Source organism: Podarcis tiliguerta (genome assembly GCF_965153285.1).
Source record: "Podarcis tiliguerta genome assembly, chromosome: 3".
Lineage (NCBI taxonomy): Eukaryota > Metazoa > Chordata > Lepidosauria > Squamata > Lacertidae > Podarcis > Podarcis tiliguerta.
The window spans coordinates 21,197,127-21,213,127 of record NC_139536.1 but is presented as its reverse complement, the minus strand read 5'-3'; the positions used below and the strand labels follow the sequence as shown (position 1 = coordinate 21,213,127).

Here is a 16,001-nt window from a genome sequence, read left to right as displayed (position 1 = left end):
GGTGGCCATCCTGACTCGGCCCCAGACACACTGACCAGATGTTTAGAAGCTGTGGCTGGATGGTTACGTGGGAGCCGGTTGAAGTTAAATCCTTCGAAGACAGAGGTCCTCTGGCTGGGACGGGATGATATGGGATTGGGGGGGCAACTCCCATCTCTTTGGGGGGGTGCAATTAGTGCCAGCACCGTCCGTTAAGAGTTTGGGTGTAATCTTCGATACCTCCCTCTCTATGGAGGCGCAGATTACAGCTATAACAAAGGCGGCATTTTTTCATCTCCGCCAAGCTAAGCAGTTGGCCCCTTATCTCTCTTGCCCTGACGTAGCCACTGTGATCCACGTGACGGTCAACTCCAGACTGGATTATTGTAACTCGCTCTACGTGGGGCTGCCCTTGAGACTGACCCAGAAACTCCAGCGGGTGCAGAATGCCGCGGCGAGATTTCTTATGGGGTCTTCGCTGCGAGATCACATTCATCCGGTACTATACCAGCTGCACTGGCTCCCGGTGGAGTACAGGATCAGATTTAAGGTGCTGGTTTTAACCTTTAAAGCCCTATACGGCCTAGGACCCTCGTACCTACGGGACCGCCTCTCCTGGTATACCCCACAGAGGAACCTACGGTCTGCAAATAAAAACATCCTGAAGGTCCCAGGCCTCAGAGAGGTTAGGCTGGCCTCAACTAGAGCAAGGGCTTTCTCGGCTGCAGCTCCAATCTGGTGGAACGCTCTGTCACAAGAGACTAGGGCCCTGCGGGACCTGACATCTTTCCGCAGGGCCTGCAAGACAGAGTTGTTCCACCAGGCCTTTGGTCAGGGCGCAGCCTGACTCCCTCCTCTGACAACCTGCACAGAATTTTGCTTAACGGTTGCCATTAATTTGATTTTAATTAATTTTTATAATGAAATGCTTTTAGAATGTTAGATTATTTGATGGTTTGATTATTTGATTGCTGTTAGCCGCCCTGAGCCCAGCTTCGGCTGGGGAGGACGGGATATAAATAAAAAATTTATTATTATTATTATTATTATTATTATTATCATCATCATCATCATCTCTGGGCCATTTGTGGGGCATAGGAATTTGTTCCTTTTTCCCCTTCAAAACATAGTCCGGCCCCCCACAAGGTGTGAGGGGCAATGGACCGGCCCACGACTGACCCCTATGTTAAGACAACAACCTTATGGAAAAGTTGGGTTTTCACAATGGATCTGAAGAAAGAGAAGTGGTAACAGGGACACATTCAGCGAAAGTTTCACATTTATTGGCATGCATAATAGAATGCATGGTGGGGTTTTTTGTTTTGTAAAACCAACCCCTGGTTAATCTGTTTAACTAATTTAACTATTAAAAAGGAAACGTAAAAGTCTTGCATCTGGCATTTAAAGGTTACCACAAAGACACTATGCCTAAGTTCTTGCCTTTTAAAACATAATGCTGCATTTTATTACATCATGTCTAGCTAACCAACTCCGGAATTCATGTCAAAACCTATACAGGTACTGCAATTTTTGTAAGCATAAAAATGATTTGTCAGATGCTGCAGGATACCAGATTCAAGTAGCATATGCTTTTTTCTCCTTTTTCCAAGTTGCCTCACATATTTGTTACTATAAAAAATTCTAAAGTTTCCTGAAGTCCCTGTCTTTGCCCTGGAGTGCCACCTATGGAAAAGTGACACTTCCATGAATATTTTATGCAGTGCACTACGGTGCAAATAATCAAATGTGAATTCCCTTTGAGCACTTAAAAATACATGCCAACAAGTCACACTAAATTAAAGTCGCATCATTTGCTCAAGTTTGCCTTAAAACAGAAGACGGACTGATTTTGGCCAAGAACCGGCAAATGTATCCAGAAAGAATTAATTACAATATAATTTTGCTCAATACATTTCAAAATCTGACAGCAAGCTTATGCTTTATATTTATAAGATGTCAAAAAACGGTAACGAAAACTCAGCTGAAACTGCATTTCATCAGCACTTCTATACTTTGAGAAAAGTGTTTGGATGCACGTTATCAGTAACATCTGTTTGCTTTTAAAATAACTGCTACAATAAATTAGGCCCATAATAGCCAGGAGATGTGGGTTCAGATCTCTACGCAATCAAGCAAAAAATGCTTATGGCCTTTCATACCCCAAATTCACATCTGTTACAACCCTATTCTTGCTGGCTTTATTTTGGAGCAGATGCAAGTGTTGTAATGAGGATTAGAATTGAGGATACTATTAATGTTTTATATGGGGAGAGGCGTTTTAAGGGGATATTGGATAAAGTATCCAAGGAAGATGAGAGTGCCTATCAAAATGTGCACACATAGTGGAATTACTTGTTCTAAATATATGCTTGCAGGGACAGTTTTCTCTTTTAACACTTTGGCCATCCATTTGCACTTGCAACAGATTCCTATTTTTAAGGCTCAGGGCTTTAAACCAGTGCACACTACTGAACTATCTGATTAACTGACGGGGCTGGTTTAAACCAGGAGTCTGAGAGTAAAGGGCATACTACATTTTGCTACCTTATCATTCACTGAGTGGCTGCATTCACACGTAACACTAAACCATAGTTTAGTGTTGTAAGCACAAGCAAAAAAGAGCTGCTATGGGCCCTAGGGGCTTTTGCTCTCTTCCAGCTGTATAGCAGGGAGGAGAACTTTGGCAGCATTCTGTATGAATCGCAGGTTGCGGCTTAAAACAAACCCTAGTTACTTTCCCGACAAACAAACTTATTTATTATTTCATAAAATTTATATACCACTTGCTTGTAGAAAGACCACAAAGCGGTTCAAACTATGGGTTATAAATCTGGCTTGTTTAAACTACAATCTCTGGTTTGTATGAAAAGACAACCCAGCTTTCATGAGGAGTGAAAACGTATTCTGCCAAAGTCCCCCTTCTAACGCAAGCCTTATGGTAGCTTCTTACTGTATGTTGCCGTAAATCATGGCTTACCAGCATGTGCGAACTGAGTTAATATCACAAAACACACCCATATTGAGCATTGCATTAATAAATGCACTAATCAATTAAAAGGCAGATGGCCAGTGCAAATTTAAATTAGTAAACATACTTGCTGTTTATTGGTCATATCTAGGTTAGTTTATCCAATATAGATAGTACTGCCTCTTTAGCAGCATACTGCAGGTGAAGAGGTCAGGTGACAGTTTTGAATGTTTCCCCAGACAGAAGATGCCTGACTATAATAAACTAGCATATCAGGGAAAAGACTGCACAAAATTCTTCCTCTCTGATGAGCTCATCTTCTTTGTAGGGGGTAGAGAAATTCAAAGCACAGTACAATCTGATATTCTATCACTTCATTCTACATAATCTGAGCTTTGTCAACCTAAGCAGCAGAATAAGGTAGCAGTGTGGTCTGTACCCTACAAAGATATAGGCAAACTATTTCATATTTTTTATTGCTGTCCCATTTACCAAGAGTAACCAACTAGCATATAAGGAGAAAGGTTTTGTCCTAGCCCACACCCTGTTTTGCTAGCTTTCCAACTGCAGAACACTTTTTGACACTGGCTAAATGTGTAGAACAGGCAATCCACTTCAAATACAACAGTGACTGCAATGACCTGTGAATATCTTAAGATTAAAAAGCACACACACACACAAACATTCTTAGCATCATGCATAAGCCAGGATAGCTCTAGCACTGTCATAGTCAAATCTGTGTCAACATTGATCAGAAAACAGAGAGACAGAATGCATCTACTTATATGCTCAAATGTGTTTGAACATGTGTCGATATATAATGAAGGAATGCTGCTGGGGGGGGGGATATTTTGGCAGTGGATCTGGAATTTTGCTTTAACCAATGAATGAGGATATAGCAGTATCTGTCAGTGTGTCCAACAAGTTCAGAAATATCCCTTATGCCATTAGTGCCACTAGAGAAAGGGGTGTCACACCTTCAGAGATGTCTGGAATTTATACCACTGGTAGAGATGATTGCTTGGGAACTTCACATCCCTCATGTCTTTACTAAATTTGCAAACGTTTACAAATGATGTCCATATCTGGTTTCTTGATTTTCTTGACTGACTGGAAAGAAAGAAGCTTCTTACCTTGTGGGATGTAGCAATCTACTATAGAAAGCATGTCCATTACAAACACACCAACCATTTTGCACAACCAGCATGTGCAAACAGACTTTGCACCGATTCTTCCCAAGAAAGGAAATGCACAAATGTAACAGACCAAAGAAGCATGCCCGCCAGAAATTTATTCTGCATAAGCTTCCCTGAAATGTGGGAGAAACTCATGGCACAACATGTGACTGATTTTTCTGGGCAATTCTCTTTGAGGAGATGCGATTAACAATAATGTAAATGGTTTAATCACTGCCTTAATTTGCATATGCGTTATCATCTTTTAACCTTTCTGTCCTCACAACAGCTTCATAGCACACTGTCATTATTTATATCAGGTTGACAGCTCAAAATCTAGGAATGAGGTCTAGTAACAGGGCCAAGGAGATGCCATGCACATGGTTTCTGAGCTTCCCCTCCTCTTTCCAATTATGATTCTTCACTTTCCCTGCAAACCGGAATAGGCAACTCACATCAAACTGTGGTTTCCAATTCTAGTACAGAGAAGAAGTTCAAAACACAGCTTGCCAATTCAGATGTAATGACTAACTATAGTTGTCCAGAGAAGGAAGTCAGGGAGGAAGGCAATGTGCATAAGGACAGCTGAACTATGGATTTGTTATGGTTACTGAGGACCCGAATGGGTTGGGTTATGACCCTCGTCACGTGATAGAGGCAGGAGAGCAAAGAACTCTGGGAGGCAGGTGCCGTCCCCTTCAGTTTTTTCCCCTCCTGCCTGACGGATCAGGTCATTTTTCTCTCTGTCACCTATGTGTTTTTGCCTTCGACAGTACTTCATTTCTACTTCTTTACAGAGAAGATCAGAGAGATAGTCCCCAGAACCTATCAAATCTACACTTCAGGTAAGACGAATCATCCTTTTGCAGTTAATGCAAACTGGTTCAGTGAGTTTATGGCTGAGTAGGTATTTCAGCACAAAGCCTCAAAAGGTGTAAGTCTCTCAATTCATCTGAATCCATTGGTACAAAAGAAACATTCATGTGCAAGAAATTGATTACCTTGGTAATCAAAGTTCAGGATCTTGCTGAAATTGAAGATGTCTTAGAAGCTGAAAACAAACAGCTAAGAATGGAGAACTTTCCAAACTATTAGCAACTAGTTTCTATGGGCGATAGGGTACAAAGCTATGTGGAGCGTTCTTTTGGCAAGCTCTCTTAAAACCATGCTTCTAAGGTATTCATGTAAAACAAAAACGGCAGAAAATTCTAGGGAAGTCTGTAGATTAAACATGTGTCACTGTTGTTAAGAGTTTTTAAGGAAGTTCACCACAATAAATATTATCTGCTTCATCCTTGAAATCCAGAATAGAACTGCATACTGAACTACCAAAAACTAGCCTCTCAAATAACATTTTGTTTACATAATACACTGAAAGTCTGCCCACTTACTAGACACCATCAAGTGAACTCTTAATGCAGCATTACTTTTTTCCTCTATCTTTATGAAATGACATTTATTTATATTGTGCTCTTCTCCCCAGATGCATCAGTTTTCAATTTGATTCTTCCAATTCCTGTGATCTCTTACAGTTAAAACTGCATCATGAACGTAGCGATACGTAAGAAAGAATATGCATTGAACCTGTCTGGAAAAAAGAGCATTCACACTGATAACTTCATGCTGAAGACAGCACAATGTAAAGGGAGACTGGATGGCTACAAGAACAGAGAATGATCTTGGTACATGCAGCCAGAGCTTCTTGAAGTGCTGAAGTACAAACTTAGAAAAGATTTTCCTTTATGTGGCCAAAGACACCTACACATTTCTCCTTGCTGCTGTTTTTAAACTGATGCTTCTTAGGTGTTTGTGGCATTGCTAGACTTCTGAAGTGAAGATTCAGTATCATTTGATGTCACAAACCTCAATTCTCATTTGCTGTAACCATCAACTGTTACACCTTCTGACCACTTCGTAAAAGCAAATTGTTCAGGTATGCAATAAAATATTTTACTGGATGAATATGGCCACATGTATGCATACCTTTTCACCCATTTATTTGTGGATGGAAGAGAACTTAAGCCTATGCTGAAACTCTGAGTTTTTACAATGTATTTGCAACATGCTAGGATTCAAATGCTATGCTGGGGAGCAATTTGCCCAGTACTTTTAAGTGCCTTCAGGGACCTAAAGAGTTAACAAGAACAGAATATTGTTTTATAAAGGTTTTTCTAAAAGGCTTGACACACTTTTATAGCCAGAAACAATTAGGGAATACTTGTTATAGCATTTCTTCTAAACTGGGATGCGACTGTATATTTAAAATAAAATTGCAATACAAACTGCCTGCTAAAAGCACTTTTTTTTTGTTTGTGCATTTTGTTTGTCACCCAATGTCACACTAACAACTCTGCATCTCATTCTAAAGCACATTATACTGTGAGATAAGATGAAAAAGACAGTTTTTAATTTCCCCAAGGGGAAAGTACTTCTGTTAAAAGCATCTTTTTATCAGACCACTCTTTCTGAATTACCAATAATGCAAACCAAAGAATTAGATATTGTACTTTAAAATTTAATATTTGTTCAATTCTTATTCATATCCTATAGACATCCCCATGTGTAACAGGGGAAAGTGTGTGCTAAATGCTTAAACCTACTTAAGAATCCCAAAGATTGAACATTTCAGTCCTTCAATCAGTGTGCTGTCAGGTCATGATCATTCAACAATGGAGGTTTTTGTGCTTTCATTATTGTAACTAAGCTCACATTTAACTTATCACTGCATAGGAATGAGCAAAGCTTGTCCAAAAAAAATAAAAATCATTTCTCTATCTTTAAAACAAGGGTTCCACAATGTAACCCGACTTTTAAAAGCTTTTAAAAGATTTTGGTGAGCAGAATATATATTAAGAGAGAAACAGCTAAGGAAATAGTAACAAACCAAATACTTTTGCTACAGTCAAGCTAAAACAATCACAACTCCTTGAAGAGTTTTAAATTTAAGAAGGTTACCAGTGGCATTACTGTTGCAGTGTACATCACCACACCAATAGGACAATAGTGCCTTAGCAGGGCTGCCTGTATTGCAACATTATTCTGTTTCTCGTGCACAAACCCATTTGGGCTACAGGGCTGCATGTTACAAGTTCACATGCACAGTAAACTAAGGTTTGATTTTTAAAATGCTAACCTTGAACATTTTTCTCTTTCTGATGGTGAACCAGCAATGGCCAAAAATAGTGAGGTCTGACGGGTTCGCCTTCTTCTTTGATGGCCTTCATTAGATCAATAGCCAAAGCTGAAAAGATCAAGAACGTCAAAGAGTCAGTAAGTGGGGTTGTAACAGGGTTAAGTAGTAAAAAAAATTAACTGAGGCAAGCAATAAGAAAAAGTACCGGTTTTCTTTAACTCCAACGCACACAACAGAGTCATCTGCAGGGGAGCAGCGTGAATGCCGTTTTCTTTCATGTCACTGCAGAACTGTTTCAGTTTAGCCACTGGCTGTAAGGAAATGGAAGGTTTAAGAATTTCACTGTTCAGATGGCAATATTCAGCACAATTAAGTGAATGAGTACAGTGGACCCTCCGGATATGAATTAAATTCGTTCCAGGGGTCCGTCCACAACCCGAAAAGTCCGCAGGCGGAGGTGCTGCTTCTGCACATGCGCACAGCGCGATTGAGTGCTTCTGCGCACACGCGTGCAGTGAAACCCGGAAGTATACGCTTCCAGGTTTGCCGCATTCGTAACCCGAAGGTTATGTATCCAGAGCAGTGCATAACTAGAGGGTCCACTGTACTTCAAATATTCTTGAGAAACAGAGAGTGCTGGCTTTGACTGGGAAGGCCAACACACCACTGTGTTCACATACGGCTTGTGGGCTTCCCTTGGGCACCTGGTTGGTCACCATGGGAGACAAGATGCTGGACTAGATAGGCCTTTAGTCTGATCTTCTGAAGTTCTTATGTTTATGAATTTATCCATGCATCCAACACATACTAACCCAGCAGCGATCAGAGTAGCAGAGTCGCTCATGTAACCGCATGCCAGCAGTGAGGAAGCAAGGCATAATAAGGGTGGCAAAGGCAACACAAGGAAGCCAGTGATCAACAGGGAGGGGCGGGCTTACTTGCAAGGAGGAACTGACCAATTCCAGCTGGGGAACTTGACCAGGAATACAAAGTGGAACAAAGGCCATGTATGAAGACAAGGGAAAGCATTTCTTGCTTCTGGGTAAAGATGCGGATATCAGAGTAGGATTCGTAGGGTGGAATGGGGAGAGACATATGAGGAAAAGAATACAGCTTTGAAAAAGGGAGAGGAGCAGACTTTGTGAGTGATCAGTTTGCTTAAGAATAAAGTATTGATTTAAAGCAGGGGTGGTGAAAATGTGAACCCCAGAAGCTGCTGGACTCCAACTCCCATCAGTCCCGAACAGCAAGGCCAAAGGTCAGGTGTTACAAGACCTGGAGTCCAGCAATATGTCAAAGGGTCTCCCTCCCCTGCTTTAAGGGTCCTTTGTAGGACTTCACTTACCATGTTCAAATTTGCACAATGCCGTAAGAAGAAGTTGCCACGGTCTATGCTGCCTTCGTTCTGGGAATCTGACAACCCTGAAGGGAATGTCTTCAGTACTTGAAAAGCTGTATCTTCTAAGCCGTGTGTTAGTAAACTCAGACAGAGATTCATTGCATCTAGGTAGTTAAGTACAGCACAGGGGGGTGGGGGGGAGAAACCAAATACTATTAGGAAGAGTCGGGGGGGGGGGACCAATACATTAATGTACAGTAGTACACCATTTATTTTTAAGCACTCAATTTACACATTATATGGAAAATGATAGCATAATAAGCAAAGCAAACATTATGGTCCAGTTATAAAGGTATTATGGTCAATAGCTGTGCTTAACAATGTATTGATAAATTACAGTGTACTACTTACCAAGCATTGTGGATATATTTCAATGCAACTCTAGAAGAAGCCATGTATAAACGCCATTGAAATTAACTAAACTTCCAAAGAATAACTACTCTACAGATCTACAAGTTTATCACTCAATGCTGCTTCTCGCTTTCACTGCTCAATGAGTAAGGATGCTTGTGGCCATTTTTAAAGTCAGTAGCTATATCCATGTAATCCATGTAATCTTTAACTATTTCTGCTCATGTGCCATAGTGAGAACTACCAATTTGTAAAGAAGTACCATGCTCTAACCAACTGAGCTAAGTCTAGATTAATATCACCAAGACTGTGTAAAGTCAAGTCAGAATAACCACCAATTAGACATGATTATAAAAATACTATGTATCATTTTACAATTCTGTTTGAGAGAGACATTTTATGTACAGCTACTACCCTGAGCTATCCAAATGGATGCACTGGTTAACTAAATAAGAAATAACCATGAATTTTCATTAAACTCCTTTTTTGAAGAGTAAATGCTAGTGCCAATAAGCAAATCAGATTTGTTGGCATCTTTCAAAAATATTACCTGGAACGTATCCCCTATCATGTCTCATCTTCTCCAAAATGTTATGTACATACTGAGGATGTCCAGCCTTGGCAAGAGTAAAAATGATGTCCATTAAGTCCTTGTCCAAAAGGTAGGCATCACTTTTTTCAATCTTGCCCAGGATCTGCAAGAGCAAGGAGAAACAATGTAATAGGAAACTAAATATAGATATAAATATTAATCTGTATTAATATTTTTTATTATCATCAGTTTTATTACCACAATGTAACACTTTGCATCTACATGGAAAGAACACAGGAAGCTGTCATGTACTTAGCTCAGTACTGTCTACAATGCCTAGCAGTGGCTCAGTGGAGATGCCGGGCATTGAGTCTGGGACTTTCTGCATGTGAAGCAAATGTTCTGCCACTAACCTATGGCACTTCCACAAAGAGGGCATCTGGATTGACTTCTGTGGATGTGTTGTACGTTAAGGTGTTCAGTCATAACACAATGCCCAAAAGATCAAGGGTGGATCTACTTCATGGGATAGTTGAGAATATACTATGCCAATATCTGCAAAATGATTCCAAAAACCATTCAGTGGAAGCAAAATATTGTGCTGGAACTGCCTTTTTAATGTGCAAGTATGGTCCAGTAGCACTGCATTCATTCAAAACACAAGACTGATTTTCCAAATTCAGGAGGTTCCAGGCATTAATCAGCCAAATGAAGTATCAGCGTTAGTTCTGAAATATACGACCTTGTAGTAAAGAATGCAGAGTATTAATTTTTGTGGTTTAAGAAAAACAGCAGAAAGCACAGTTCTGCTAAACTTAGGAGCTTTTAGATCGAAAGCATTGTAGCCATCATTAAATCCATTGCAGGTGGAGAGAAAGAGGTTTAAACTGTCAAGGTGTTCAGTTTAACTGCATTGAAGCCCTGGCTAATAAACAACACTTTTTATCCCATGATGAGTATAATCAAACTCACATCTTCAGCACAACTGTCTTTTTCCAACACTGATCTCAATTAATGTTTGGATATCTTAGATGATCCACAGGTGTCAAAAGACAGACACACCAAAGTATTATGTACAGGCAGATCTCCACAGTTTTTGGGATTCCACTGCCGGTAGAGTGTGGTTACTAAAAGGTGATGTAATGAAATGCCCAAGTGTGTCAGTTGTGGAACACTTGTAAAAATATATACCACTAACACACATAGAAAACAGATGTGGGCAACAAATGTAAAATCACAAGCACCAGAAAAATATAAAAGCAGAAAAAGTAACAACAAACTGGTCAATCACATAAAATTTGTTCAACTGAAAACACCTGTTGTCTTCAAAAGCTGTGCTTTACCAAACATGCTATATTCTTGATTTCTTGTAGATACCAAGCAGGGCTCATTTACATAGGGGACAATTAACAGCATTACTCAGTGTATGCAAACACACAAATTGACTACACAGCTTTGAGTAAGCCACTACCTTCTCTGCTTACCAAATAATACCAGTTGCTGCACAATTTCAACATACAGTGGTACCTCGAGTTAAGTACTTAATTCGTTCTGGAGGTCTGTTCTTAACCTGAAACTGTTCTTAACCTGAAGCACCACTTTAGCTAATGGGGCCTCCTGCTGCTGCCGCGCTGCAGGAGCACAATTTCTGTTCTCATCCTGAAGCAAAGTTCTTAACCCGAGGTACTATTTCTGGGTTAGTGGAGTCTGTAACCTGAAGCGTATGTAACCTGAGGTACCACTGTATTGCACTTCCTATAGAATTAGCTACTAGCCATTTGGGAAAAGGCATGAATGAAAAGTGATGGCTATTATAAAATCTTTTCTGGACAGAGCTGCACCTTTGCAAACAGTGTGTATTACCTCTTCAATTTTGCTCATGTCACCTTTCTCAGCGTATGCATTCAATAGTGCAACGTAAGTGTCTGGACCAGGTTCAATGCCAGCATCTCTCATCACAGAAAGGATATTTTCAGCATTTTCCATATCCCTGTGAAGTGTTCAAAAAAAATATATGTTTTTAATATAGTGGCAAATACAATGTTATAAACTGGTTGTGGTTGGTATTAAGACTTGAGCCTATGGGGGGGGGTGTCACAATTTATCAACAATGAGTTCTTTATTCAATTAAACAGCTGTGGGAAAAGGAATGAATGAAATATAGGACAGGAACAGACAGTACATCTGCCATCTCTGGCAAGTCCCAATAAGGATCATCAATGGAAGGGGAAAATTCATCAAGGCTGGCTCAACTGCATGGCTACATCAGCACAATCAAATCTTGGCTTAATAATACAACCCCACTGCTACCGGTTCTCTACTCCCCTTCTTCAAGTGGCAAAACCGGTAATCTGCAGTTAACCAGAGCTTCCTGCTATGTCTAAACTGGGAAGCTATGGCTATTGGTTTCTTAAAAAAGGCAAAATAGGAAGCAATAGTTCATATGGCTTCCAAATCCTGCACAATTTCCCAGTCTGTACAAAACAGGAAACTACAGTAAGTTGTGGCTTCCTGCCTTGTTTCATTGCTTGTATGAAGGAAGGGGGCAAGTGGGACCAAAGGGCCTGTACCTGCCACCTCCACCCCCTTTCAGCTGCTATGTGCAAGTCTAAAAAATTTCATGCAATTTAATGAGATACACTTAAGATCGTTTTTTACATGTAGTTTGGCCCTTAAGCATATGCATCAGAAAACCAGTCAAGGTTACAAATTTTGAAACTGTCCCATGCAAACAGTCACCTGGTTGGGGTTTTTATATTCAAGAGATCCCTGAACACATCATTATGCACAACTAAGATCTCTGTCAGGCAACTGGGGCTGATATGAAGGGTGTAACTATTTGTAACAATTCAAAAATTAGAAAATGCATTCACTTAACTCAGACAAAATAGCAATTTAAGCAGGAGAAGAGTAAGAACTATAAATTACCCGGATCTCGCATGGCCAGTCACAAGTGCGCTGAATACAGACTCTGTGATTGGGAGCTCCTTGCTTTTCATAAAACCAAGAATCTTGCTGCAAGATGAAGAACTAAGTCAGCTATGTTTTTCTTTGGAAAATGCAAGTAAAACAAATGTACTTTATACTGAAGACTATATGCTGAAGTAAAACAAAATAAGATATCATTTAAGTCTTGTAATACTGAGTTAGCTAAGACCTTGAGATTACCATTTTAAATATAAAGAGACAATTAATCCAATATTTTAAACCATATTCTGGAAAAACAGTGTATGTTCATTGCTCCTAACCCTATCTTCTGTTATATATTCCTCTTTTAACCTAAAAAGGAAATTCCTGATTAAATTAGTACTGTGCAGCATAAAAACACATCCATGCTTTCTCCACTGGCTAGGTATTATTTCTTGTACCTTGTTCCTTTCAAGTTATACAAATTCTAATTCTTCACTTGCATACAATGGCTGCATTCACATGAATAATGCTGCATATTAGCCATTGTTCAGAACCAAAACTGTGGTCAACAGTAACTATGGTTAGTTTCAATAAGCTAGTTTCAGAAGTCACAATACTCAGCTGGGTTGTTTGAAAATAACCATAGCCAAGTATTGTTTCTTTGGATAAGGTTATCCCTTTTATATTTTTCAATGTACTTTCATTAATCAATCAGTGAAATTTGTTTGTTAAATTTTGTTAAATTTTAATTCATGTTTAAAAATATAAACACTGAAATCGTATACACCAGGGGTAGAGAACTGGATCTAGCCAAATCTTTGCCTTCCTTACTCCCCGTGGCCCAAATCTTACAGGAAAGCAGGACTGCTCACTTCTCAATCACCTAATGTCACTATGACATCAGGTGATATGGGGCTTTGAAGTCCCAAGAATGAGCTGGTCGGCAGCCCTTCAAAAGCCTCTCTAGCCCAGTTGCCTTTTTACTTGTCCACACTGACATCATCAGATGATTGGCAGGTGGGCAGAGCTTGGACAAAATGGCCAGGCAGATTAAATGGGGAGACCCTGGGCACTTCCCCGGCTAATAATGCCTAAAAGCCAGTGATTCCCCACCCCTGCTATACATACTTATCCAGGAGTAAATGCACTGAACTCAATGAGACTTCTGGGTAAACATGTAAAGGATTATGCTATAAGATGCATTTTAGCTGTGAAATATTTAGGCCCATTTATGCAAACCCTTACCTAGCACCATCAATATCACCCTTGCTGCAATAGGCAGCAATCAGCCGCTGGTAAGTGACCTGCAAAAAAAGATGACGAAAATAAGACTTGCTATTTAATGAGTGGTAGTGAGTTAAAAGTTGGCCAAAAAAAAAAAAAAAAAGCCTTTATGAAAGAAGTACATACTCGATTGGGCTGAACATTAGCTTCTTCCATTTTTGTTAAGAATTCAGTTGGAGAGAATGTGTGCCCATTCTGAAGGTAGACCTTTAGCAAAGCATTGTAATGGCTTACATCATACACAACACCTTGACAAGAGATTATAAAGAAAAATTAAGATTCAGTACATTAAGAAGTTCAATACGATAAAATAATTCAATGCAACTACTATCATAGCAACAAATTTAGGCATAGATAAGAACACACAATTTCTGAAAGCGCGTGAAGCTATATTTCAAAGTCCACTAAACAGAGTGTACCTTTGTAATGCAACGCCTGAAACAAACATTTAACACATGTTTTGCAACACAGCGCATCTTAAGTCTACAACCTGTTCATTACACTGAGGAAGTATGGATATTATTAAGGCCAGTTCAGACATAATATTCTCAACCCTCCTTCTGTACTCCCATTTGTGACTATGGTTTGCAGCTACATGTATTAAGAAAGGAAATCCAAGCCATGGTGGGGGAAGGTCTATGTAAGCCTAAATATTGTTCAGGTAGCATCCAACTACTGTTTGACATTATATTTAAGCCAGGTCTGGTATTTAACACAACCACTACTTAATGTCTACTCACAAACCAAAGCTCTAAGAAGTATTACCAGTGGGAGCAATTGGGATATTGAACAGAATAATTGTTTAGCAATGCAAAAAGTAGCAATATTAAACTAAAGTCTCTCTCTCAAAAATGTTAAGCGACAAATTAACTGACTTCATTGCACAAAAACAAAGCTTGGTTTTAATATTAACACCTCTAGATGTCAGTATAGCTCTTGGAATCTAAAAACAGATTTCCAAGAGTTGTATGTGCAAGTATTTAAAGAATGTCAGCTACACATTTAGTATCTAACAGTATTTTAATTCCATTAATTTTTACACCAGAAAAAAATAAAGCACATGCTAAAATAACATTCATACGACTTATTTAAGAAAAAGAATACCTAGTCCTTTCAACTGGGTCCATATGGTATGGGCAAGTTCTGTTCTTTCAGCTGGATGATGCTCAGGCAATAATGAACCACAGGTTCTCAACAACAGTAGGGCCTGGTTACTACTTGGGTATCCTAAATCGGAACAAGATACATGAAACTGCAACATGAACAATCACTACGTAACCTAGAAGGCATAAAGGCAATAAAATATATTAAGGGGGGGGGGGGACTACGCATAGCTTTGAAAAGTTTAGAAAAGCATATCCACACTGTTCCGTGACATCTGACAACAGAAAAAGAGATACAGGCCAAGCTTTGCAACATGGGGGAATTAAGAATTCAATCCTATGTGTATCTACTCAGCCATAAGTCCCACAGTGTTCAATGGGGCTCGCTTCCTAGTTTAATTTAATTTAGAACTGCTGCTTAGACATACCACATGGGAAAGTATTTGAACATGCATGCATTTTCTAGGATACAGGTAGGTAGTCGTGTTGGTCTGATGCAGCCAATATATATATTTTAAAAATGTCCAGTAGCACCTTAGAGACCAACTAAGTTTGTTCTTAGTATAAGCTTTCATGTGCATGCACACTTCTTCAGATACCAGCACACAAAAGTTTATACCAAGAACAAACTTAGTTGGTCTCTAAGGTGCTACTGGACAATTTTTTTTATTTTTTAAATATATTTTCTAGGATAGTAAAACTAGAGGCATTGGGTTGTATCCAGGTTTTATTCAGAATAGACTCTCCAAAATTAATGTACCTAAGTTAGCCATGTCCATTAATTTCAAACGGTTATGACTAACGTAGGGTGTTACCCACCATGTTTTCCTTACGTGTCTCAAACTATTGTTGAAGAGTTTGACTTACAGTAAGCGTCCCAGATGGTATACTTTAAATGGAGCAACTATGTACAATATGTGCAGGCAGAAAGGCAACTTAAAACCAAAATTCTGATAGTGTGGCCACTGCATATGAACATAAAGTGTGCTCTAGTGCCATATATATGCAGCTGAGCCTGTTTTGCCTATAGTTTGTAGTATGCAAGTGCCAATGTGTATATGAACACACTCGTTCCTGGAACAACTCAATACATTTGTAGCATATTTATGAAGGATTTAGTAACACATGAGTGCACAGTGTCACATTTCTCAGGAATTATTTTTTGAA

At 39.4% G+C, this 16,001-nt stretch overlaps 2 protein-coding genes across 3 annotated transcripts in view; both read right to left on the bottom strand.

Annotated features, from left to right (window-relative positions):
• ABCG5 (ATP binding cassette subfamily G member 5) overlaps positions 1-16,001 on the bottom strand; it is a 180,715-nt gene that overhangs the window by 141,858 nt on the left and 22,856 nt on the right. The window lies entirely within an intron of this gene.
• The window catches only part of LRPPRC (leucine rich pentatricopeptide repeat containing), a 117,443-nt gene that overhangs the window by 85,076 nt on the left and 16,366 nt on the right, over positions 1-16,001 (bottom strand). For both annotated transcript variants that reach the window (XR_014509401.1, XM_083432940.1), the window contains exons 3-11: positions 14,836-14,958; positions 13,858-13,979; positions 13,693-13,751; positions 12,466-12,552; positions 11,401-11,527; positions 9,556-9,700; positions 8,601-8,758; positions 7,461-7,566; positions 7,256-7,363 (exon numbers count right to left, since the gene is read on the bottom strand). Coding sequence is in view for 1 of the 2 variants with exons in the window: in XM_083432940.1 (XP_083289066.1) it covers positions 7,256-7,363; positions 7,461-7,566; positions 8,601-8,758; positions 9,556-9,700; positions 11,401-11,527; positions 12,466-12,552; positions 13,693-13,751; positions 13,858-13,979; positions 14,836-14,958 (1,035 nt within the window). In the remaining variant the exon portion in view is untranslated. The remainder of the gene's footprint in view (positions 1-7,255; positions 7,364-7,460; positions 7,567-8,600; positions 8,759-9,555; positions 9,701-11,400; positions 11,528-12,465; positions 12,553-13,692; positions 13,752-13,857; positions 13,980-14,835; positions 14,959-16,001) is intronic.